The 27,540-nt window shown below is 52.2% G+C and overlaps 1 protein-coding gene across 8 annotated transcripts in view; it reads right to left on the bottom strand.

Moving 5' to 3' along the window:
• Nucleotides 1–27,540, bottom strand: part of LOC146861800 (uncharacterized) — a 1,595,865-nt gene that overhangs the window by 741,711 nt on the left and 826,614 nt on the right. For all 8 annotated transcript variants that reach the window (XR_014978338.1, XR_014978334.1, XR_014978336.1 and 5 more), the window contains one exon: nucleotides 20,229–20,267. Coding sequence is in view for 1 of the 8 variants with exons in the window: in XM_085643197.1 (XP_085499323.1) it covers nucleotides 20,229–20,267 (39 nt within the window). In the remaining 7 variants the exon portion in view is untranslated. The remainder of the gene's footprint in view (nucleotides 1–20,228; nucleotides 20,268–27,540) is intronic.

Consider the following 27,540-nt stretch of genomic DNA (forward strand, 5'->3'; position numbering starts at 1 on the left):
AATTCGTTCTTATTAATTTATATGTTAACTTACCTGTAAACCACTGTAATCCATAGTTTACTACCCCCCACCCTGCCCCTCCCCACGTCACCGCCCTGCAGTTACTCCTACTACCTACTACTACCATCTGGTGCACATTAATTAGTTTGACCAAAGTCCTTAAGCACCTGGGAATTTAATGTTTAGCCATTAACGTGTGAATTGCCTGTTTGCTAATTTTTCTCCTCTGCAGGTTCAGGTCAAGGCTTCATTAGCTAGTGAAAAAGGCATTGTGTAATGTAGTGATAGTAAGGTACGGGAGGAGACTCTTGGCAAGAAGAAGATGCACAAATGATGTTTGAGATGGGTTCTCGTGGCAGAGAAGGAGAAGCTCAAGGTCTATCGAATGTTCCCACTTTTGGGTGTGGGAGAAACACCATAAGTTGCCAATTACTACTGTGGACATTGGAAATGTGCTGGAGAGGATGACGTTGGTTATCTTGAATACCATGGTGCCGATTACGATCCTGTAAAAACCGGGTACGCACCGTCGGACGGAGGCTTTTCTCCGTCCGACTCGTACCCGGTTGTAAAACTTTACAAACATGCAAGTACGATTCGCACGGAAACACCATTTCCGTACGAGTCGTACAAAACACCGACCGACGAAAATATACAAACGAATGTGATCCGGGAATGCTCCGACGTGACGTCGGGACGCACGCAGCCTGCCATTCACGAACCAGGAAGTACGATTCGCACCGACGTCATCCCGCACGGACAATATTTTCCGGCAGCCAAAAACTGCCGGGAAATCAGGACGACGCGAACAAGGAGTACCTGTACGCGATGGACAGACATGGACCCGAACCTACGTGTCATCCCGGCCCTCATAGCAGTCGACCTCCTCTACAGGTTACGACGCAGACGCCGCAGAAGGTCAGAACAACAAAGGGAGGGGGGAAAGGGGGGTGGGCAGGAGCAGGGGCAGGCCACAAAACCCCCACCAAAGTCACACAGCACACATGCCCTGGACATACCTGACCTCCAGGCCCTGGTCACTTTGAGGGGGTGGGGGCGTGTCCAGCAACGCCAGCGTCCGCCACAACGGAAGTGGGCGACGACGCGCACCGGCAACACAACAATACAGGTACGTACCGTACCCACGCCTGAAGAGCATGGGTACGAGTCGTACCACGCCCACACCTACGTCACCCCAACAATGGCGGTACGGCCCGTACCCACGTGCCAAAGGCCTGGGTACGGGCCGTACCACCATTGGTGGGGTGATGTAGGGGTACGCGTGGTACGACTCGTACCAACGCACTGAATGCCAGGGTATGGTGCGTACCCCTACGGCACCCCAACAATGGCGGTACGGCCCGTACCCATGTGCCAAAGGCCTGGGTACGGGCCGCACAAGCATTCCACAGCGTGGGCACGGGTACGTACGGACCGTACCCCCACCCGCCTATGTATGGAGCGTACCCCCACCCCAACAGTGTATGTACGGACCGTACCCTCACCCGCGTATGTATGGAGCGTACCCCCACCGCAACAGTGTATGTATGGACCGTACCCCCACCCGCGTATGTATGGAGCGTACCTCCACCCCAACAGTGTATGTACGGACCATACCCTCACCCGCGTACGTATGGAGCGTACCCCCCACCCCAACAGTGTAAGTAAGACCCATACCATCACCCGCGTACGTATGGAGCGTACCCTCCACCCCAACAGCGTAAGTACGACTTGTACCCTCGCCCGCATACGTATGGAGCGTACCCCCCACCCCAACAGTGTAAGTACGACCCGTACCCTCACCCGCGTATGTATGGAACGTACCCCCACCCCAACAGTGTATGTACGGACCGTACCCTCACCCGCATATGTATGGAGTGTACCCCCACCCCAACAGTGTATGTACGGACCGTAACCCCACCCGCGTATGTATGGAGCGTACCCCCACCCCAACAGTGTATGTACGGACCGTACCCTCACCCGCGTATGTATGGAGCGTACCCCCCACCCCAACCGTGTAAGTACGGCCCATACCCGCGTACGTATGGAGCATACCCCCCACCCCAACAGTGTAAGTACGACCCGTACCCTCACCCGCGTATGCATGGAGCGTACCCCCCACCCCAACAGTGTAAGTACGGCCCATACCCGCGTACGTATGGAGCATACCCCCCACCCCAACAGTGTAAGTACGACCCGTACCCTCACCCGCATATGTATGGAGCGTACCCTCCACCCCAACAGTGTAAGTACGACCCGTACCCTCACCCGCGTATGCATGGAGCATACCCCCCACCCCAACAGTGTAAGTACGACCCGTACCCTCACCCGCGTATGTATGGAGCGTACCCCCCACCCCAACAGTGTAAGTACGACCCATACCCTCACCCGCGTACGTATGGAGCGTAACCCCCCACCCCAACAGTGTAAGTACGACCCATACCCTCACCCGCGTACGTATGGAGCGTACCCCCCACCCCAACAGTGTAAGTACAACTCGTACCCTCACCCGCGTATGCATGGAGCGTACCCCCACCCCAACAGTGTAAGTACGACCCGTACCCTCACCCGCGTATGCATGGAGCGTACCCGCCCTGCCAACAGTGTACGTACGACCCGTACCCCCACCTCGTATGCATGGAGCGAACCCACACCCGTGTATGTTCTAAGCGTACATATCCTGAAATAGGAGGGGTGTGTGCAGAGTCCTCCCAGCAGCGCCCAGACACAGGAGGGGTGTGTGCAGAGTCCTCCCAGCAGTGCCCAGACACAGGAGGGGTGTGTGCAAGGTCCTCCCAGCAGTGCCCAGAAACAGGAGGGGTGGGTGCAGAGTCCTCCCAGCAGTGCCCAGACACAGGAGGGGTGGGTGCTGAGGCCTCCCAGCAGTGCCCAGCCACAGGAGGGGTGTGAGCAGAGTCCTCCCAGCAGTGCCCAGACACAGGAGGGGTGTGTGCAGAGTCCTCCCAGAAGTTCCCAGACACAGGAGGGGTGGGTGCTGAGGCCTCCCAGCAGTGCCCAGACACAGGAGGGGTGAGTGCTGAGGCCTCCCAGCAGTGCCCAGTCACAGGAGGGGTGTGTGCAGAGTCCTCCCAGCAGTGCCCAGACACAGGAGGGGTGGGTGCAGAATCCTCCCAGCAGTGCCCAGACACAGGAGGGGTGGGTGCAGAGTCCTCCCAGCAGTGCCCAGACACAGGAGGGGTGGGTGCTGAGGCCTCCCAGCAGTGCCCAGACACAGGAGGGGTGGGTGCTGAGGCCTCCCAGCAGTGCCCAGTCACAGGAGTGGTGTGTGCAGAGTCCTCCCAGCAGTGCCCAGACATAGGAGGGGTGTGTGCTGAGGCCTCCCAGCAGTGCCCAGACACAGGAGGGGTGGGTGCTGAGGCCTCCCAGCAGTGCCCAGACACAGGAGGGGTGGGTGCTGAGGCCTCCCAGCAGTGCCCAGTCACAGGAGGGGTGGGTGCAGAGTCCTCCCAGCAGTGCCCAGACACAGGAGGGGTGGGTGCAGAGTCCTCCCAGCAGTGCCCAGACACAGGAGGGGTGGGTGCAGAGTCCTCCCAGCAGTGCCCAGACACAGGAGGGGTGGGTGCAGAGTCCTCCCAGCAGTGCCCAGACACAGGAGGGGTGGGTGCTGAGGCCTCCCAGCAGTGCCCAGACACAGGAGGGGTGGGTGCAGAGTCCTCCCAGCAGTGCCCAGACACAGGAGGGGTGGGTGCAGAGTCCTCCCAGCAGTGCCCAGACACAGGAGGGGTGGGTGCTGAGGCCTCCCAGCAGTGCCCAGACACAGGAGGGGTGGGTGCTGAGGCCTCCCAGCAGTGCCCAGTCACAGGAGGGGTGTGTGCAGAGTCCTCCCAGCAGTGCCCAGACACAGGAGGGGTGTGTGCAGAGTCCTCCCAGCAGTGCCCAGACACAGGAGGGGTGGGTGCAGAGTCCTCCCAGCAGTGCCCAGACACAGGAGGGGTGGGTGCAGAGTCCTCCCAGCAGTGCCCAGACACAGGAGGGGTGGGTGCTGAGGCCTCCCAGCAGTGCCCAGACACAGGAGGGGTGGGTGCTGAGGCCTCCCAGCAGTGCCCAGTCACAGGAGGGGTGTGTGCAGAGTCCGCCCAGCAGTGGCCAGACACAGGAGGGGTGTGTGCAGAGTCCTTCCAGCAGTGCCCAGACACAGGAGGGGTGGGTGCAGAGTCCTCCCAGCAGTGCCCAGACACAGGAGGGGTGGGTGCAGAGTCCTCCCAGCAGTGCCCAGACACAGGAAGGGTGGGTGCTGAGGCCTCCCAGCAGTGCCCAGACACAGGAGGGGTGGGTGCTGAGGCCTCCCAGCAGTGCCCAGACACAGGAGGGGTGGGTGCTAAGGCCTCCCAGCAGTGCCTAGTCACAGGAGGGGTGTGTGCAGAGTCCTCCCAGCAGTGCCCAGACACAGGAGGGGTGTGTGCAGAGTCCTCCCAGCAGTGCCCAGACACAGGAGGGGTGGGTGCAGAGTCCTCCCTGCAGTGCCCAGACACAGGAGGGGTGGGTGCAGAGTCCTCCCAGCAGTGCCCAGACACAGGAGGGGTGGGTGCTGAGTCCTCCCAGCAGTGCCCAGACACAGGAGGGGTGGGTGCAGAGTCCTCCCTCCAGTGCCCAGACACAGGAGGGGTGGGTGCCCAACACTCACAGCAGTGCCCCTGCAAAGAAAAGGGTGGAGTACCCACAGATCCAATGCCCACAAATTTCAGTCAGGTGCACAAAGATCCTGCAGTACATGTACCACATGTGTGCGAGGCTGGGAGTATACACATGCATAGCGCCAAAATGAAAACATGTACACATGAAGTCATGGCAACAGTCTACATACACAAGTACAGTGACCACCAAGGACGCCACGAATGATGCAGGTGGAGACATCGCTCAGCATGCATGGCCCAAGTCTAACGAGTCCGTCACACACCCAGCCAATGTAGACACAGCTCAGCACCACATATTGGAAAGACCCTGCAGGGAAGATGTCAGGTTACACAGAGGAAGGAACACACCTTGGGATGATGACACCATGCAGTGACTGCTTACATGAACAAAGTTATGTAGCCAACAGCTCGTGATGGCACACAGATACCAGGATCCACCCTATGACCAGCACAAGACTACAATTCCCACACACCCAACACATAATCACCACCCACAATAATGGGCCAGGTCGACCAACAGCAATACCAGACAGACAGTAGTGTACCAAGGAAAAAGAAATTGCTTTATTCAGCATCCAAAAATCTGTTTGTCCCTTGAAAGTTCAAAATGTACAATGCCCATAGGGCTATCCAAAGTTCTAATCCAGGTGGGGGACACAGTGGGACGCGTGTCCCCTAGCTTGCCTGCACAGTCAGACTCCTTCGTCTTCCAGAGCGGGGAGCGCATCATGTGGGGGAAGGACCAGGCACCGCAGGGACATGAGGGTGAAGGGTAGGCGTCGTGGGTGCAGGGATGGAGGACTCCACCACAGGGGGTGGGTCAGGGCCAAAGGCAGAGGCCAGGATGGCGCTGCACACCTTAGCAAGGTCCTCCAGCGACTCCCCTGCACCCGAAGGAACCACAGGCCCCAAGGAGGGGGGGGGGCGGAGGGATGGGTCGCAGCGCCACTGGGGGAGGGTGTGGACAGGGGGGGACTCAACCACCCTGACCGGGGACTCCCTTGACCGCTTGCGGGGTGGTGTCACTGTGGGGCTCAGGGACAGAGCGGCCATGAAGGAGTCTTTGCAGGATATGTGGCCAGGAGAGCTGAGGGGAGGGGATTTGGAGGGAGTGGATTTGGTGGAATGCGGACTCCCACTCTGGCTGCTTGGCTTATGTTTGCCCCCCGACCCAGTGGGTGTGCCTACTTCACCCTGCGTGTGCGTGCCAGGAGGAGTGCATTTGACCTTCCCTGCTGGTGTGGTGCCTGTGTCTGTTGTGGTGGGTGCATGCTGACGTCTGGGTGTACGTGGGACAGGCATGGGAGTGGGAAGTGTGGATGGGTCAGGGGTAGGGGGTTGGACGTAGCGCTGCAGGAGACCCACTGCTGCAGTCAATGTCGAGTCAATGGACCTCAGCAAGTTGCGTTGGTCAGCCTGCGATGAGCAAATGCCCTCCAAGTATGCCTCCATGTTGTGCAGCACTTGGCTGTGGCCATGGAGGACATTAAGCATCGCAGCCTGACCAACCTGCAACTCCCGCTGGATGTCCACAGACTCGGCATTGGTGGCAGCAGTGGAGACAGGGGCAGGGGGTGCGGTGCCTGGCACGAAGGAGACATGTGGTGACTGGGCACACTGGGAAGGGACACGAGCAAGTGGGAGGCGGCTGATGGCAATGGAGGGGGCGGGGTGAGATGGTGTGCCGCTGTCAGCTGCTGGTGCAGCCTCCGCCCACTCGGAGAGATCATCCTCGGACCCGTCAGCTTCATATTCTGTTGTGCCAGTGGACAGGTCCTCGGCCTCACTCTCCTCCGCCTCAGTTCCACTCGATGTGCCAGGCACGATGTCACCGCTGGCACTGGTGCTCGGTCCCTCCGCTCCGTCTGTGCTCATGTCTCCCTCCGTGTCCCCCGACGATGCTGTGGGCAAGGTGAAGAGACAGCACTTAATCTTACACCTGTATACATATGTCACATGAGTCAAATCTACATAGGTTACAGTGCATAGCCTGAAAAGAAAGATCAGTAACATCTACAAAACAAGGTACAGATGTAGGGCATGCAACACACAGTTGGTTGACCCACCATGCCACTGAAAAACTATGGAGAGCATGACACAATAGCAAATGACATGAAATGGAGTTTGACAGAGGAGCCAGGCCCTGGGGACAATCCAGCACTGCATCTGCACCACACAGCGTTGCCGAAAAAAGGGATGAGCAGGGACCATATCCATGAACTTGAGGCACATGCTGCATAGGTAATACTGAAAACATGGCCACCATGACTGGCTCACTGCACCTTGAGTGTATGTGCAGGCAAACATCACACACTGGCCAGACCTAGCAAGGAGATATCAGGTTTTGACATGTAGGCATTGCCCGCACCAACCACCCCCTACATGAGACAATTTGTTGAGACACAGGAAGCACTTACATCTCTTAGTCTGGGTGAAATACACATGGGCTGGATGAATGCAAGATTGGACACCAAATACCCAAGGTGCGCCTGTCCAAATAATCATGTACTAATGGTCATCATCAGATGATTGTAACAAGACACACAGGCACTGGCCACCGTGAGTATGAACAAGGAATATCAGGTCAGGCTGTACAGTGGACACTTGTACTACATTTTACGTCAATATACATGGTGCCAGGGGACAATGGCACAGAGCACAACCTATGCTGTAGACACTGAGAGTGTCCACATTTTGTGACGACACACATGACACCTAGGAAAATATGCCCCAGGGGACAGTAGTGGCCACACAACTCCATGGTCCTGAATGGGAATGACTGCAACACACGCCACCATCCCTGCACTATGCGTATCGCACACTCATGCACATCATGTTAAAGGCCACAACATAGGACATGCGTGCCGTAAGGCATGACACTTGAGAGACTAACTCCCATGTCTGGACTCAGCATCAGTGCCAACTGACATGGAACCCACAAGTACTGAACTGGACATGGCATAGGCAAGGTCCCAAATCCTGTTACACACCACCCCCACACATGATGCTACAGGCATAGTTCATGTGGAGAAAGTGCCAGCCTACATAACCTTGTGAAGGAGTGACTACACACAGACCAGGGAACACATTGCAAGGAGGGGAAGGGAGGCAGGAGAGCACCGCTATACTGTGGGTAACAGGATCTGCACAGCACCTTTAAACCCTGACAGTGTATCCATGCAACTGTGCACTTACATATGCTGGTGACACACAACAAACACACATGTACCTACCCCCTTCCTGCTGCTGCTTCTCCTGTAAGCGCCTGTCCAAGTCTGGAAATACCACCGCCAGCACACGCTTGTGGATGTGGGTCAGACGGCGGCGCCCCCGGTTCTTATGGGTCTCAGGTGAGTCCCCCAGCAGGACCCGTGCGATCCTCCACGTCCAGCACCGTATATCCTTCCAGCCTTTCCTCACCTGGGCCATGCGCCGCTTGCGACCCTCCGTCCTCCTCACGGCACTGACGGCGTTCAGCCAGATCTGCTTCTTGGCAGAGGCGCCTACCTGTGAGGATGAACAAGTGACACTACATCAATACACCTGGCACATGTCACAGAGACACATATTAGAACTAATTTGCTGTTTACAACAAGGCATAGTATGCATCCAACGCATTGCACCTTTGTCATAGGGACATGATCCTCTGGGGAAGGGCAAAAGCAGGACCTGCCATTGAAAGTACACAGGTGGAATGAGGGCAACGACACAATCAATGATCCAGGCTCACACTGTGCATCACAAGCTACACCAGGATAATGTGCATCACCTCTAAGCAGTCACATGCCACAGGCCACTGACGCTACCTCAGCAGAGTACACAGACACACACAGGCACAGGACATTCACCTGCCATTGCCAAATGCAGCAACAAACCTCACTCTGCACATGTGCCACTAGACGGGGAGGGGGGGGGCTCACAGGTGTGGGGCTGGCTCTGCACGTCAGACACACAGCACTGCTCCCTGCTCACATCACATGGGCAGGGTATATCCATCCCTCATGCAGCCCGGGTGCCACACTCCACATATGCACCCACCCACATGACAGGGGACTTACACACACACACCGATGTCCAGGGTACGTACACATCATGTGGACACTCTCAGCACAGGTACACAGAACTAACACACATCTGTGGGTACAGTCACCTGTCACACTGGGCTGACCACATAATCAACTGAGGACTGTAGAGGCTACATTCCCAGGAGGACAAGACAGGCAGAATGTGGCATGCACCATGCAGTGATTGTCACAGTAAACACAATGCATGTGAGAACGGCAGACATGCACCACAGCATGCTCTGGCTGGGAGACCTCAGGCATTCCCCCCCCCCTGGGACCGCCCCTACAGTACATAGCATGTGTGTCACACCTGGACACAATGCCAGAAGTCACAGTCACAAACAAGGGACACAGTCTGTGCTAGTAGACTCTGCACTCACCTGATACCCTGGTCGCCCATACAGCAGGGGGTACTGTGGGAGGATCACATCCAGCAATGCCAGGTTCTCCTCCAGGGTGAAAGGCTGTGCCCTCTCCACAGACCTTGACATGGTTCCAGGGAATCAGTAGCAGCAGCTGGGTCGTAGAATCAAAAGATGTGCAGGCAAGTGCTCCCTCATGGGACCTGGCTGCCTTATATCTGCCTTGCTGGCCTGTTTCATGCACAGGAGTACAGAGTGATTGGTCACTCACATTTGCATCCTATGTTTCCTCCAATCCCTTCAAACCTAGCACAGTCAGTGGGTTCTTATTGTGTGTTTGTCTTGAGCATGATGTCAACTCCAGAACCACATTGCAACAAAGTAGATTGATTCAAACTGCCTACTGCTGTGCACCTGCAGAAAAAAATTCAAACTTTAAACTTGGTCTCCATGACAACCAGCATGCATGTAGGCCTTTATACTTGTCCATTATGTGTCCCCTATGTAATTTTGAGTTCCACACACAGGTACGGTGCGTACCCAGGCCCTAGGGCACCCCAAATGCATAGCAACGGCCCGTACAGCCGTGTGTACGGTCCGTACCACTATGGGTGTTCTCGCGTATGCGTACCCATAGTGATACGGACCGTACTTACGCCTGTACGCTCACTATCACTATGGGTGTGCTCGTGTATGCGTACCCATAGTGATAGTGAGCGTACAGGCGTGAGTACGGTCCGTACCACTATGGGTAGGCATACGCGAGAACACCCATAGTGATAGTGAGCGTACAGGCGTGAGTACGGTCCGTATCACTATGGGTACGCATACGCGAGAACACCCATAGTGGTACGGACCGTACACACGGCTGTACGCTCACTATCACTATGGGTACGCATACGCGAGAACACCCATAGTGGTACGGACCGTACACACGGCTGTACGCTCACTATCACTATGGGTATGCATACGCGAGCACACCCATAGTGATAGTGAGCGTACAGTCGTGAGTACGGTCCGTACCACTATGGGTAGGCATACGCGAGAACACCCATAGTGATAGTGAGCGTACAGGCGTGTGTACGGTCCGTATCACTATGGGTGTTCTCGCGTATGCGTACCCATAGTGGTACGGACCGTACTCACGCCTGTACGCTCACTATCACTATGGGTGTTCTCGCGTATGCCTACCCATAGTGGTACGGACCGTACTCACGCCTGTACGCTCACTATCACTATGGGTGTTCTCGCGTATGCCTACCCATAGTGGTACGGACCGTACTCACGCCTGTACGCTCACTATCACTATGGGTAGGCATACGCGAGCACACCCATAGTGATAGTGAGCGTACAGGCGTGTGTACGGTCCGTATCACTATGGGTGTTCTCGCGTATGCGTACCCATAGTGGTACGGACCGTACTCACGCCTGTACGCTCACTAACACTATGGGTATGCATACGGCAGCACTCCCATGGTGATAGGGAACGTACACAGGCCCTCTGAGCGAATGTACGGTGCCTTTCACACATCACAATGGTGACAGGCAGCACACAGGAAGGAATAGAGCTGACATACTTGTCCATGGATGGACATCAAGGCATCGTCTGGGCAGTACTACATGTGTGGGGCACAGGTGTGAAAGGCTGTGATGTGGCACATTACTCCTGAGTCGAGAAGGCACCAGATGTATGAGGAGATGTGTACAGATGTCATGTGTGACGGTGCAATGTGTGCCAGGCATTCCCTTAACTCCTTTGACATGTGTGCATGTCGTACTGCACACTAGGGATGAGCGTCACTGGCATGGCACAGTCAACAACACACGCAAGTGTCCCCTGATGGCCGCTACAGGGGTTACCACACCAGACATGTGACTACCCACGGTGCACAATGTGTCTATGTCATGTATGTGTGGTGTGTTCCCATTAGCTTGATGTTGGTGTTCCCTCAAGAGCATCAGCTGTTGCAGCAACCAACATGTGTCTGTGTGTAGATGGACATGGCACACTGTTACGTACACCAGGCCACATGTGGTATCAGATGTGAGGTGCGTGTGTATGCATGGGACACGGAGTAGCGTAACAAGGACATGTCTGCATACTCTCAATGAATGTGTGGTGAGTCATTACATGTACACCTTATTGGCAAGGTGTGTGGGCTGTCCTAGTGTAATGTCATGTGACCTGTGGCTCTAGTGTTCCGCTACCTGTCTCTGAAATCGACATCCTACTTCTGCTGATGTGTTGATGTATGTCACTCCTGTGTTGCGTCTGGCTGTTCACTTATACTGGGACACAGCTAATCCCATGCCATGGCATGTGGAGGTTCACAATCTCCGTGTGTAGCTGGGTCTTGGTAGGAGTGTCACCTGGCAGCCATACATGTCCAGGGCATGTGGCACATACCTGACTCCGTATGTAGCATATGTGTATTGTCAGATTAACATGTGCTCAGTACAAATAAATACTTGCTGTAGTGCACTCACTCTTCCTTGTCACTTCCAAATTAATGCAGAGCGCCGCCTCTTCCCCGACCAATTCCGGACTTGGCTGACATGCGGGAGAATGACTGTATCTGCTGCTACCGCTTCCCCCAACCGTTGATTGAGGAGTTGACGGCAAGGCTGGCACCACACCTGCAACCGCTGCACAGGTATCCTACGGCACTGACACCCAAGCTGAAGGTAATGGCAGCCCTACATTTTCTAGCCACGGGTACCTTTCAACATACCATAGCTCATGTTGGTGGCATGTCCCAGAGCATGTTCAGCCGTGTGCTGCATGCTTTCTTAGAGGCCATGTTGCTTCACCTAGATGAGTTCATCCATTTCCCTACTCCTGAACTGTTGACTGGGGTCAAGCGTGGATTCTATGCCCTGGGAGGGATGCCCCATGTTATTGGGTCCATAGATGGGACACATGTGGCTTTGGTACCACCACAGGCACAGGAGGTAGCGTACAGGAATCGCAAACACTACCACTCCATCAATGCCCTTGTGGTGTGTCTGTCCAACATGGTGATTTCCCATGTCTGTGCTCGTTTTCCAGTATCAGCACATGATGCCTACATCATGAGGCGTAGCAGGGTGCCTGAAATGATGACGCAGCTGCGCAACGAACGAGCATGTGTTGTTGGTAGGTACACTCTGTCTGTCCTGTATTTTGCGTAGGGGACGCTGGCTATCCCAACATGCCATGGCTGATCACACCTCTCCGCAACCCCATGACGCCGGCCCAGCTCCGCTACAACACCGCCCATGGCCGGACAAGGCGGGTGATAGAGAGGACATTTGGTCTCCTGAAGAGCCGATTCAGATGCCTCCACAAGACCGGCGGCGCCCTCCCATATGCCCCGGCGAAGGTCTGCAAAATCTTCATGGTCTGCTGCATGCTGCACAACATGGCAGTTGAGAAAGCTGTGCCACTCATCCTGGATCAAGATGATCAGGACCATCCACCCGTGGAGGACGAAGGGCTTGGCAATGGGGCTAGTGATGTGGAGGATGTGGTTCCGCAAGAGGACATCCGGAGTCGGCTCATACACGACTTCTTTGCTTAGTGGTGAGTACCAGTGTCTGTGTGTGCATGCATTGGTCCCTGTGTGGCATGTGTTGCGATGTGTGTGTCCATCTGCATGTATGCCACGTGAGTCAGAGGTGTGTGTGGATGTGTCACTGGAGTGATGGTGCCAGGAATGAGTGTATTACCCCGTCATAATTGTGACCTAGCATGTTGTCATCCTTACATGTGTCGAGTACATGCACATGCAAGTGGCTGTGCTTTTTGTGGCTGACTTCTTGTGTGTCTCTCATCCCCAGGTACTTGCGCATGCCGTCTGCTGGTTGCATTGTTGTGGCACTGCTATTCCTCATGGACATGTCATCGTGTGCTGACTCAGCGTTACACGCACGGACAAGTTTGGAAGTCTCCTTAGGGTAAGGGATGCATCAGGGGTATATTGGGTGTGGCAGTTGTTTACGATGTGTGCACACTGCCCCTGTCAATGTTTGGTTCCTCTGCAGACAGGTCGCATCACCATGGGACACATGACATGTAGCTGGGTACACCTGAATAGATGGTCAGACTTGTTGCCAGTCATCTGTGATGGGATAGTGGATTGTGATGATGGCATCAATGTGTGTAACACTGCCCTCGGACACATACGGTTTGCATTTGCTTGACATGGTGTGGGACTTCCACATCAGAGGATCAATGGTGTATGGCAGGCTCTCCGTGAGCAGCAGGGGGTGTTTAGCTGTTGTCCGACACTTGTGTGCCAGTTCCATGGCTATCACGCATTTGTGCTGCAGAAGGGGGGTTCCAGTGTTGGACCCACATGTCACTCCACATGACCTGTTTATATGTACTCCGAGTTGCCTCTGCATTCCCGAATACATGACTAATAAAGGTGTCCCTATGCCTCCAAGGTGTCTCTTCTCAGTCAATGCTGGTGTGTTGCCACGGTGCATACGGCATGTCTGGCATGGTTTTCCCTGATAGTGGCTATGTGTCTATGTGTCGAGTAGCAAGAGGCAAGCTGTTTCTGTGGGATTAGACTGTGTATTGTGCATGATGTCCATGACTGTGTGGGTATTGTGACATGTGCCATCCCCATGCATCCAACGTTGGGCAGGCCGCCATTCTCTGCATCCACCTGATTCAAGCTTGCAGGACATGGTTCTGCCACCTGTCCACACATACCTGGGTGCCCCCCAGGACACTCCACATGATCCCTGACCTCTGCGCATGGCTGTCGCTGTACTGATTATGTCTGTCGGCACGGTTGTGCGGCCACCCCCTCAGCTGGTTGGGCCCATCACAGGTGTGTATGGTGCTCCATGTCTGTGTTGCCTAATACATTGTGACCCATGTGTGTGCTGTGCCAGACTCAGGCCCCAGGGTGTGGATGGTTGAAGTCAAATGAGAACTCAGGCATGGTTAGACTTTACAAGACACATGTGAGGTAATAATGCAAAATGTAGTCATCATCTCTTAATCGTGTAACTTTTTATTTTGGTTGGGGTACGTGGGGGGGGGTATGACATGAGGGGCTTTCCGGGTGTGTGGAATCCAAAGTTCACTAGGGGAGTTGGTATCCTTGCCATTGGAAATCCTCAGAGTCCATGCCACAGTCTTTGTCAACATTGGTCAGACAGTGACCAGCAAGTCCATGTGGCAGAGAATGTCTTTTGCTGCTGTGCTGCTGTTGGTCCAGTGGGCCAGGTGCCAGGCCAGGTGTCCTGGGAGATGGTGCTGTTGCGCTGACCCTCACGGTCTTTTCCGTGGACGACCCGCCCTCCTGCGGGGACCCTCAGAAGCAGGCCGTGACGATGTTTGGGATGCTCCGTCGGATTACTCCTCCTCCTCCTGATCCCTCCCTGTGGGTGGTGATGTTCTACGCCTGGTGGCACAGGGAGGGTTGCCCATGTTGTCGGCTATCCGACGGAGTGTACTGTGAATTCCCGTGAACACCGTCACGAGCTCAGCCTGTCTGTCCTCCATCCGCCCTTGGTGTCGCAGTAGACAGGCATGTTGCTCTGCATGTTGCTGGGCCTGCTGGGTCTTGATCTCCTCGAGGATGGACACAACCTGGGCCATGCCCGTGGTGTCCTGCCGGTATGTGTCCAGGATGTTTCTGACATGGGTATATACCGGTTCCGCAGCCAACTGGTCAGGCTCGCGCCTCCACCGTCCTCCACTCCCACCACCCCTGCCCACTTGCACCTGGCCTGCCCTTGTGGGCACATCGGGTCTCCGGGACCCCTGAGGGGTGGCATTGGCGTTGTTGCCTGCCTCCTCCTGGGTGCCCGGTACACCGTGTCCCTCCTGGCCAGCCTGGCTGCATTGTTGTGGTGGGGCAGGGATCCTGGGTGTCTCCTGGGATGTGGCAGGAGTGGGGGTGGTGGTTGGCCCAGTTGTACCTGACGCAGGTGCTGCAGGTGGTTGGACACCAGAGGGGCCAGGTTTGTCGGGGTCGTCCACAGAGTGGTGAGAGTCGTCGCTGCCGGTGGCTCCGTCATCCTGCAGAGCCGGGTCCTGTGAGTCTTCCCCCCCAGTGTTGGGGGGTGATCTACAACTTGGACCTGTGTGTGAGAAAGACAATGTTAATTTTGTTCCATGCAACATCCATGTTTCTTTCGTTTCTAAGTTGGCACATTTCCTCTGGGAATTTGGATATGTCTTGCATTCCACTCAGTGCACTTGTGCATGGGTATGTCCCTTGGCCACAGCTTTTGCGACTTTATCTATGTGTGGCACAGTCTTACTTGCTGCGTCAATTGTGACTGCAGTCAGCAGTGGAGTGGGCAGGTGTGGTGAGCCATGCATTGGCGCCTTCCGTGTTGCACTGTACGTGGGCACATGGAGTTGTTCCACACACTTATATGATGCAGGTAGCTGTCGTTGTGCTCGTGCACAGGTTGAGACATGGCCCAGTGTTTTGCCATGGAGAAGAGGGGGGATTCAGGCACTGGCCACCCTTGTCTACATGCACGCAGTCCACCTGCTGACGAGCAGACATTCCCACACACCCCAAGACTGAATTGGTCTCCCTGTGTGTCCCTTTCTCACTCCCTCTCTGTCCCCCTCTCTCTCCCTCCGTGTGTCAGCCTCCTCCCTCTGTCCGTCTCCCTGTGTCTCCCTCCCTCTCTCTCCCCCTCTCCCTCCCTCTGTGTGTCACCCTCTGTCACCTCAGCCCAGCTTCCTAGGCACACACTTTCTGCAGATCTTTGAATGGCCCTTGGCTTGTTGATGTGAGTTTGTTTCTGATCTCCAGGCACCCATTGGGTGTAGTGTCTGTGTCTGCGCTGCTGCTGTGGTGGTGTGTGCTGCCACTCTTTCGCAGTGTTGGCTGTTCATTAGCTGCTGTCATGTGCACAAACATGCCGTCACCCCCATGTCTTGATGCAAGGCGTCCGCCATTTGCTGGCAAGCCTTTCCTGTGTGGGGACACACTGTTTGTCTGGCTGTGACCTAGGCCATATGGGCAGAGGGCATTGTTGTCTGCTTCTGAGTTGCACTATGTGATTTTTGGGGCCCACACTCCCGCCATCCGGCTTACCGTGTCTTGTGTTGGTGTTTTCTGTGGCCTGTGACTTTGCATTGTCCAGCTGGGTGCATGGGGCATGGTGGCGCCAGTGGCATGTGCGTGTTCATGGAGTGTGGTTGAGTCATGCGATAGCTTGGGGTGGTTGCGTGCCTGATTGTGAGTTTGGTTGTGGATGATGTTCCCCCCATGTGAGGTGAGTTGTTTGTGTACTCACCAGGCTCTCGGAGTCCTTCTACTCCCTCCACTGCCACCACCGGCAGTATGGCCATCACCCTCTCCTCCCAGGGTTGGTATTGTACGCGTCTGCGGGGCGGCCCTCCTCCAGTGACGTTGGCCTGGTTGTGGTCGTCGGTCATTTTGGCTCGGACCCTCCTCCGCAGATCGTACCACCTGTTTTGGCATTCATGCCTGGTCCTTCTGGTGGCCGCAACAGCATTCACAGCATCGACAATCGTCTGCCACATGGCTGTTTTTTCTGAAATGCTGGTCTGTCTGACCAATGTTCCAAAGAGGTGTGGCTCGACTCTGAGGATTTCATCAACAAGGACCTCCAACTCTCGGCTAGTGAACTTTGGATTCTTGTTGGTGGGCATGGTGAGGGGTGTGGGTGTGGATGGTTGTGGGTGTGTGGGTGTGGTTGTGCAGGTGTGTGTGTGTGATTGTGATGAGGGGGTGTTTGTGAAGGTGGGTGTGTGAAGGTGTGCAAGTGTAAGGTGTAGTAAAGGTTCAAGTATGGTGCTGTAGGTTGTCTGTGGGGTCTGGCAGCAGTGAGTCTGTTGCAAAGGCTCATGGTTTGTGTCTGTGGGCCCTTTTTATTGGTCCATTGGTGGGTGTGGCTGTGTTTGAACTTTGGGTGGGTGTGTTATAAGGAGTGGTTGGGTTTTGGGCCTCTGTTTGGGATTTTGGCAGTTGCAGGTCAGTGAATGTGTTGTTTTTGTGCTTGTTGGACATGTTTTGTGGCTTTGTGCCATTCGAATGGTGTCTTCTTCTGTTGTTTAGCTTTGTCCTGGTTGTGTACGTGCGGTTTTTAGCGTGTGTACGGTGTGTACTTCGAGAATTTTGTTGTACAGTGCTGTCCTTGTGTCTGGCTTGGTACGACTCATACATGCGCGATGTTGGGTGAAGGTGCTGGTGTTGGGGCCTGGGGTGCGCTCCGTCCTTAGAATGTTGTGGTGGGGGTACGCTACATACGTACGCGGGTGAGGGTACGGGTCGACCATACACGGTTGGGGTGGGGGTACGCTCCATACGTACGCGGGTGAGGGTACGGGTCGCACATACACGGTTGGGGTGGGGGTACGGTCCGTACATACACTGTTGGGGTGGGGGTACGCTCCATGCTCACGCGGGTGAGGGTACGTGTCGTACATACACGGTTGGGGTGGGGGTACGGTCCGTACATACACTGTTGGGGTGGGGGTACGCTCCATGCATACGCGGGTGAGGGTACGGGTCGTACGTACATGGTTGGGGTGGGTGTACGCTCCATGCATACGCGGGTGAGTGTACGTGTCGTACATACACAGTTGGGGTGGGTGTACGGTCCGTACATGCATTGTTGGGGTGGGGGTACGCTCCATGCTCACGCGGGTGAGGGTACGTGATGTACATACACGGTTGGGGTGGGGGTACGGTCCGTACATACGCGGGTGAGGGTACGGGTGGTACATACACGGTTGGGGTGGGGGTACGGTCCGTACATGCACTGATGGGGTGGGGGTACGGGCCGTACATGCACTGTTGGGGTGGGGGTACGCTCCATGCTTACGCGGGTGAGGGTACGGGTCGTACGTGCACGGTTGGGGTGGGGGTACGCTCCATACATACGTGGGTGAGGGTACGTGTCGTACAAACACGGTTGGGGTGGGGGTATGGTCCGTACATGCACTGTTGGGGTGGGGGTACGCTCCATGCTCATGCGGGTGAGGGTACGTGTCGTACATACACGGTTGGGGTGGGGGTACGGTCCGTACATATGCGGGTGAGGGTACGGGTGGTACATACACGGTTGGGGTGGGGGTACGGTCCGTACATGCACTGATTGGGTGGGGGTACGGGCCGTACATGCAGTGTTGGGGTGGGGGTACGCTCCATGCTTACGCGGGTGAGGGTACAGGTCGTACGTACATGGTTGGGGTGGGGGTACGCTCCATACATACGCGGGTGAGGGTACGTGCCGTACATACACGGTTGGGGTGGGGGTACGGTCCGTACATACGCGGGTGAGGGTACGGGTGGTACATACACGGTTGGGGTGGGGGTACGGTCCGTACATGCACTGATGGGGTGGGGGTACGGGCCGTACATACACTGGTGGGGTGGGGTGGGGGTACGGTCCGTACATACATGGGTGGGGGTTAGGCGCATACATACACGGTTGGGGTGGGGGTACGGTCCGTACATACACTGTTGGGGTGGGGGTACGCTCCATGCATACGCGGGTGAGGGTACGTGTCGTACATTCACGGTTGGGGTGGGGGTACACTCCATACATTCACAGGTGGGGGAATGTCTCGTACATACACGGGTGTACATACACGGGTGAACATTCACAGGTGGGGGTACGTCTCGTACATTCACAGGTGTACATACACGGGTGGGGATTCGACTCATACATTGGAGGGCTGGGGGGAGTGTTGGGCGCGTATGCGGGCTCATGTCTCCATGGTTGCTATGGGAGTTCGGTGTGGACGGTGTTTTTTCCATACGGTTGTAAATTCGGACGCACGGGATGGATCGTACTTCCGCGGTCAAACTTCAATTTTCACATTTGTACGGTAAATCGTCCGGGGACGTGTCGGGCGCATTTTCCGACCCGAGGACGTGTGGGGAAATATTCCCAATGCGATTTGTATGGACTTTTTCCCGTGCGAATCGTACTTGCCAGTTTGTACGGCACTTGTACGATTCGTACGGTAAAAAGACCTGATACGAGTCGTACGGGGAAATTTTTTGCAGGATCGTGATCGGCACCCATATGTGTTACTCGGTGTTTTATTGCTAGCTATAGAGCAGGGGCCCTTGGGATTTCACGAGGTACAGACATCTTTGCTATTCCTTTCACTGTGTGGCTTCATGCAATACACTACTTAGAGTTTGAGTACTTTTACTAAAGACTCTATTATACTGACTCCTGTGCCCTGCTTTCCTTAGATTAATTAGGCATTTCTCAATTTATTACAGAGTAGGGTTAGCTAGATTATTTTTAATACAAATGACTTGGCAAGAAGATCAAATTCTGAAATGTAATCTTCAGATTCTTTTTCACATTTTTTTCATTGCAGCAACGGAGTTCCTGGCATGCTTCTTGCTGTTTAGACTGAATTTCATTAGGAGATTTGGAGTTATTCTGGACCTTTTATGTTTTTACAATATGCTTTTCAGACTTATATATATCAGCTTGTTTCTGAGTCTGCAATAAAGATATGCTTTTCAGACTCATATATATCAGCTTGTTTCTGAGTCTGCAATAAAGATATGCTTTTCAGACTCATATATATCAGCTTGTTTCTGAGTCTGCAATAAAGATATGCTTTTCAGACTCATATATATCAGCTTGTTTCTGAGTCTGCAATAAAACCCTTCAACTTTATTCAGAAGTCCTGGCCTTATTGTGTGACTAATGTTGTTGCACAACTAATGTGATTTGAAATTTGTACTAAGTCCCTCTAACCTCTCATGCAGCTACAAGATTCACTGACCAGGAAGGAAGATTGAATAGAAGGGCTCAGAGCTTTCTCAGAAGCAAGATCTGAATTATTTAACAGACCTGTGCATGACGACCCAGAGCCCCTCTATGTATATATGTAGAACTGTCACTAGGGCAGACCTTAAAAAGGTGTGGTGATACAGTGCAGCGTATAGATACAGTCTAGGAATGTAGGAAAAGTGTTAGAAGCATATACACACAACTCTAATTAATTTCAAAGGTTTTGTATTAGAAAGAAGGTAATTGAAAATATCAGCAGGAGGTGAGAGGACAGAGTAAATAGCACAGTCCGGTGTTACCAGTACTTGGAAGCTACAAGGGACATGATTCACAACAGGTAAACATCGCTGCAGCATTTTTTTTCAACCAAAATAAAGCGAATGTCTTACGTGACGAGATGGAGTCCTCATGGCATTAGGACAGGCTCTCTAGAGAAGAAAACAGAAATGAACAGATGAATACAAGTAAACGATATTGTCTCCATACAGTAGTTTGGGATTGAACCTAAATCACTACTGATTCTATTGTCTGTTGGGCTGTGGTTTCAGCAGCATCGCCTTGATGCAGTTCAGTTTCAATGAACAGGCGCCTCTCCTACTGACAGTGAAGGTGAAAAGCAATGAAGTCAGCAGTTCTGGCAGAGTGGGCAACAGACACTTCTACAGACAACAGTGACAACAAGACAACAGTGGGCTTGCAGAAGTAACAAAAGCCCGGGATGGCTGCTGGTGACATTTCTTAACCAAATAGGCCCAGCTACAGAGAACACAAGAAAAAGGTAAAACCCCAAAGATAAACTGAAATAAAACTAAGACTAAAGTTGTGTTGGACCCCAGACTCACAGAAAACCAATCAGAAGGAACTTATGGGCCCCTTTCTTTGCTGCCATTGGCCAGCAGATACATTTCTGAGAGATTATTTGCCATTTTACTACAAAATATAGTGGGATGTGTGTATCCGGCATCTGCTAAATCATATTGTGTTCACTTTCTAGATCACTATTTTTCCTCATGAAATCTTGGATCTGTCATGGACTTTTCATGTCTAACTTTGTAATGAGAAATACAGTCCCATTAACCAAATGTTGCAATGAGAAATGCAAACCTTGTCACCTAATGTAATGAGAAATGCAACCCCTGTATCCTAATGTTGAATGAGAAATGCAGCCCCTGTATTCTAATGTTGAATGAGAAATGCAGCCCCTGTATCCTAACGTTGAATGAGAAATGCAGTCCCCAACCAAATGTTGCAATGAGAAATGCAAACCTTGTAACCTAATGCAATGAGAAATGCAACCCCTGTATCCTATTGTTGAATGAGAAATGCAGCCCCTGTATTCTAATGTTGAATGAGAAATGCAGCCCCTGTAACATAACTTTGCAATGAGAAATGCAGTCCCATTAACCAAATGTTGCAATGAGAAATGCAAACTTTGTCACCTAATGTAATGAGAAATGCAGCCCCTGTATCCTAATGTTGAATGAGAAATGCAGCCCCTGTATTCTAATGTTGAATGAGAAATGCAGCCCCTGTATCCTAACGTTGAATGAGAAATGCAGTCCCCAACCAAATGTTGCAATAAGAAATGCAAACCTTGTAACCTAATGCAATGAGAAATGCAGCCCCTGTATCCTAAAGTTGAATGAGAAATGCAGTCCCCGTAACCAAATGTTGCAATGAGAAATGCAAACCTTGTAACCTAATGTAATGAGAAATGCAGCTCCTGTATCCTAATGTTGAATGAGAAATGCAGCCCCTGTATCCTAATGAGACATGCAGCCCCTGTATCCTAACGTTGAATGAAAAATGCAGTCCCCGTAACCAAATGTTTCAATGAGAAATGCAATCTTTGTAACCTAATGTAATGAGAAATGCAGCTCCTGTATCCTAATGTTGAATGAGAAATCCAGCCCCTGTATCCTAATGAGACATGCAGCCCCTGTATCCTAACGTTGAATGAAAAATGCAGTCCCCGTAACCAAATGTTTCAATGAGAAATGCAATCCTTGTAACCTAATGTTATGAGAAATGCAGCTCCTGTATCCTAATGTTGAATGAGAAATGCAGCCCCTGTATCCTAATGAGACATGCAGCCCCTGTATCCTAACGTTGAATGAAAAATGCAGTCCCCGTCACCAAATGTTTCAATGAGAAATGCAATCCTTGTAACCTAATGTAATGAGAAATGCAGCCCCTGTATCCTAATGTTAAATGAGAAATGCAGCCCCTGTATCCTAATGAGACATGCAGCCCCTGTATCCTAACGTTGAATGAAAAATGCAGTCCCCGTAACCAAATGTTTGAATGAGAAATGCAATCCTTGTAACCTAATGTAATGAGAAATGCAGCCCCTGTATCCTAATGTTAAATGAGAAATGCAGCCCCTGTATCCTAATGAGACATGCAGCCCCTGTATCCTAACGTTGAATGAAAAATGCAGTCCCCGTAACCAAATGTTTCAATAAGAAATGCAATCCTTGTAACCTAATGTAATGAGAAATGCAGCCCCTGTATCCTAATGTTAAATGAGAAATGCAGCCCCTGTATCCTAATGTAGAATGAGAAATGCAGTCCCCGTAACCTAATGTTGTAATGAGAAATGCAGCCCCTGTATCCTAACGTTGAATGAGAAATGCAGTCCATGTAACCTAATATTCTAATGAGAAATGCGATGGCTGGAACAATAGTACTTGGCACAGGATAGCAGGCAGCATAGAACGGAAGAAAAGCACATAGTGAGGATATAAACACTTGTCTTCTGGCATACTTGGAAATCACTTTACCAAAGAATAATATTGCGTTTTTAATAATATAGGCTTATAGCTAAGGACCAGTCTTAAAATAAGTATACGATTACATTATTTGTCTCCTTTCTGGATTTTGGCCTCGGGGACAAGGTCAGGTGCTTCTATCTGTGATACAAATGACAAGATATTGCCAGTGCACCACTCTCCATTCATTCATCTTTCCTGTTGTTGTTACCCTGATGGAGAATTATGAGATGGGTGTCAATAGATTCCCTAGGCGTGGCACCAGAATGATGCATGTGGAGGATTCTTTTTCTTGTGACCGAATACTTTTGATGGCAATCTCTCTTCTCTATTACCCTTACAGGTTTCAAGAAATCATCTTAGGTAGAGTATCACTTGGGTCAACCTACCCAGTGGTAACTTCATACTAATATTTTGGTAAGATAGGAGCCCTCTTTTTTTATTTTTCCGTCCTGATGAATGCCACGGACCCCTAGGACCACATAGGCAGAAACATGTCGACAAAATTATCCACTACAGTGATGGGGCAGTAACTCCCTTCTCACCGTTCTTCTATTTTTAATATCATATAATTTCCTATCTGAATAAATGCATTATGGTGATTATACTGATTTTTAAAACTCACTCGCGTTCACGGGCCCCCACTTAGTTTTAGAAGTGCCTCTCTGTCTCCAGGTGTAGGCCCGCTCTCTACCAAACAAAGTTTCTAGAGAGCGAGGACTGCCGATGATGAAGCATGACACCAGGTGGTGTGCGAGGACAGTCCTTTACTTTTTGTGGGATGCCAGCTCTCTCTAAACTTAACATTTCCTAAGTTTTGGTCACTGTACTTGAAGCAGCTTCTGCTTTGTGTTCATACCAGAATGAAAGCGCAAAGGTTATCATATTTTAACACAGGCTATTCTTCACTTCCTAGCACTGTACTATCAATTCCATGGTGGCATCAGGACTCTCTGCAGGTCACCTCGGTGTTTCATTTTTTCAAGTAGATGAGGGTGTCAATTAATAAAAAATAATAGAGGCCGTCTGTTGGAACTGGCACATTCTGGTTGGCTGAAGCAATCCCCCAGCTGGGCAGAGCCTACCACTCCGGTCAGGGGCAGTAGTTGACTACACACTCTGTATAACCTGTGTTCACCCTTGGGTAGCTTGGCAATGAGCAGTCAATCTTACATTGAGGCAATGTGTAAAGCATTAGCACAGCACTCACTCACGATAAGCAAGTGGACCGTCATAAAAGAGGCTTCACAGGTGATGTATGTAAATAGCGTTTATATTCAACACACATGTAACAGTCAACATAACATGAACACAGTGTACTTCTGGGCATAAATCACATTGGGAAATATTTCTAGCAGTACTAGGTCAGGCTGTGTTTTAGTGACATCTGCAATATGCACACTTAAGAAAGATTCCATCCGATAATCCCCCAGCACCCCTATGCGGTGCGATATATTGTCCACCCCAGGCCAACCCCAACAGCAATTATAAATCAATACCACACAGTTAGAGGGTGCACCATGGGTCACAACGATATCAAAACTCTGTACATACACCAAATTAAACCACTTTTTAGCAGTACCACGGGTTGAGGCCATGCAGGTAAAAGCAATGTCACAGGTAATGCTTTTCTAGCAAGAAATCACACATACAGCCAGTGTCGTGAACCATAGGCAGTTCACTTGCTGTCATTCCCACACACACACCCTCACTCCACACCACTAAGCGATGCACTGGCCATCAGGCAGGTCTGTATGTAACACGCTTGCACATATCCGCATCCAGCACCCTAATGTAATGCCACTGATACCCCACAGGTCATTTGGTAACACTCTGCAAACGCCCTGACCCCAAAACCTCCTGTCAACCTCCAAGTCACCCCGACTATCCTACACCCCTGCTGATTGGAGTCACCTTGTCCTCCCCTCAGGCACTAGGACGCACATAGCCGAAGTCAGTCTTAGTTAGGTCCCAGGAAAGCAGGTGGGAGTAGGCAATAAGGTCAGTTAGGAGGCAGTTGGCAAAAGGGGTTTGACAGCCACTCGAGAAGTTCACCCACAGGATGGGGTGCAGGAATGTGCTGAGGGCAATAGTAGGTCCACAAGGTCCTTCCGGCACCAGCCCAGTTCTACAAAGCACAGGGGGTTCACACAATCTAGTGACCTGCTTCCGATCATTCTCTGAAGTGTTCCTCCAGCCCAGGCAATCACCCTCCCCACTAAGGCCCTAGCCGAGCAAAACTACCTTATCTATTTATTTTTGAGTTTTATATAGCGCGAACTTGACTCGTTAGGGTATCAGAGCGCTTTAAAGGAATCAGCAGCAGTATACAAGGATTTGGAGGGGGTGGGGGCTGGGAACACAGGGTAAGCAAGGGTTCAAAGTCAATGGTGGGAAGCCTAGAGGAGCCAGGAGGATAGCGCCTGTGCACTACCAGGGATGCATAGCAAGGAGATGGGGCAAGGTCTCATCTCTGGGTGAGATGACAGGCAGAGTTTAGATGAGGAATTTGCCCATTAGGAAGGTTTACGCATTTTTTTTGATGCGAGCCAGTGACAGGATTCTTCCGATGGCGGGCGGGACTGAGTTCCATATATACCTGACACCACAATATTGCAGGGAAGGCCAGATGAGGAGAGGGCAGTGGTCTGCCGCACTGAGAGCCAGAAAGGGGAACACTGAGGAAGGAGGAAGGGAGCAGAAGAGAGGGACCCCTCAGAAGGAGGTGGCACCGCATCCGGTACATATTGATCGGAGTTGCACCCAGACAATCCGGGCACACTGGCTGGTGTGCGATGATTGGGGTGCACCAGACTGTTCCAGTCATGCTCAAGAAGAGTTGCATAATCAGTAACTCTCTGGAAATGAGACACCAAGTCCAGTACATGGTGATTTTGGTCACACCAGACAATCTGGGCTCAACGGTTGGTGCGTGATGATGCGAGTTGCACCAGAACATCCAGGTCACACACAAAGATTTGCAATTTCATACCTCCCTGGAAATGAGGCACAACATCCAGTGCACATTGTTATTGGTCACACCAAACAATCCGGTCACACTCGCACAGAAATGAGTTCAGCAATATCTCATGAGGTGGAATGAGGCAACTACTATGGTTACGCCCCGACCTTAGAGAATTGCAACCAGTGAATCAGACACCGCATCCAATGAGCAAGCAGTCAGCATGTCGCACGAGAGTGTTGCAGCACGGTCGACAAAGTGGGTCACTTTGGATCCCACAGCCAGTGGATCCGCTCACCGCCAACAAGACGCTTATATGTGCAAAGGTCCGCAGATGTGGGGCCCACATGCCCTCAATGTGCACTAGGGTTTAGGGCCCTTTAAAGGGCAATCCGGTCTCCAGGCACTATTCTTAGTTCGCCGCCGACACTTCGCTACCAGTTGGCGATGTGGGCACTTGAGAGGGCACCGCTCCCCAGGTGTTATAGGTAGAAGGTGTGGGTCCCTTGGTAAAGATTTTTGATATTTCGGAGACTTCCGAAGAACAGGGGGCAAGCTTGACAAGCCCTTGGACAGGATACTTAAGGACACCACACTGCAGCAGGTAGTTGGCCCAGGCAAGTCAATAATCAGGAAGGGCATTTGGTCCCTTTCAAAAGCAGTAGTCTTTGTTGTGCACAAGAGACACCTATAGCAGTGTGCACCACGTAGTTCCAGGTTTTACGGTCTCACGTCCCCCCAAGCATATCTCACCCTTTGTTGAAGTGTGGCACCTACTACAGTGTCTCTTTGAAGTTGGGGTGGTTCAAAGGTTCTTCCTTTGAACCACAGATGTCTCCCCTAAATTTCAGTCCTGTCTGCCATGAGGCTGTGGAATGCAGATCCTAATCTTTAGTGGGGCTATGATCTGGCTCCAGAGATCAAATGTCAAAAACTCTCCCTCCAATCTCTCCATGTAGGCCCACAAATGGAAGAGGTCTGTCGCTCCACTTTCATGTCTGGTGTTTTATAGCAGTTGCTCGGGAAACATCAGATGTGCTCCCTCAACCTCCAGGGTTGACTGGAGAAAAGCACAAAGGCACACAAGAGCGTTTTAGTGCAAAGAAATGCCCACGTTTTAGTAGTAAAAGGAACAAATGATGGACGGAATGCTGAACAATGCAAACATTCACACCAAGTCACAAAGATCTGGGTTTAATCCATCATTCTTTTGCTCACCAATGGAAAGGGTATGCCCAGACGTGGGTCCCGAGCTCACTGCGGCACTGGATTCAAGCTAGCCTGGCTCATGAGGGGTGATGCCCCGAAACCGGTCCCAGGATGCTTGTCTCTGCTCCAGGGAGGACCTGGTTTGGCAGTTTGGGCTGGACTGTTCCCATGAGGAACAGGGTCAAGAATGATTTGCATATGATTGGGTCCAAACTAGGGTGGCGTGGTGAGCAAAAGAACGATGGATTAAATCAAGATCTTTGTGACTGTTGGTGAATGTTTGCATTGTTCAGCATTCCGTTCTTCAATAGTTCCCTTTGCTTCTCTAGCACTAAAGGGGAAGGTTATGCCCAAAAGTGGGTCCCGTGCTCACTGCAACACTGGATTCAAGCTAGCCTGGCTGATGAGGGGTGATGCCCCGAAATCGGTTCCAGGATGCTTGTTTTTGGTCCAGGGAGGACCTGGCTTGGCAGTTCGGGCTGGACTGGTCGCATGAGAAACAAGGTCAAGACTGATTTGCATATGGCTGGGTCTAAACTGGGGTGGCGTGGTGAGTAAAAGAACGATTGATTGAACCCCGATCTTTGTGACTGGGGGTGAATGTTTGCATTATTTAGCATTCCGTCCATCAATTGTTCCTTTTGCTTTTGTCACCCTAATTGGGAAGGGTATGCCTAGACGTGGGTCCTGTGCTCAACGCACCATTGGATTCAAACTAGCCTGGCTGATGAGGGGTGATGCCCTGAAACCAGTTCTGGA

Source organism: Triturus cristatus, chromosome 2_2 (assembly GCF_964204655.1).
Source record: "Triturus cristatus chromosome 2_2, aTriCri1.1, whole genome shotgun sequence".
NCBI classification, from domain to species: domain Eukaryota; kingdom Metazoa; phylum Chordata; class Amphibia; order Caudata; family Salamandridae; genus Triturus; species Triturus cristatus.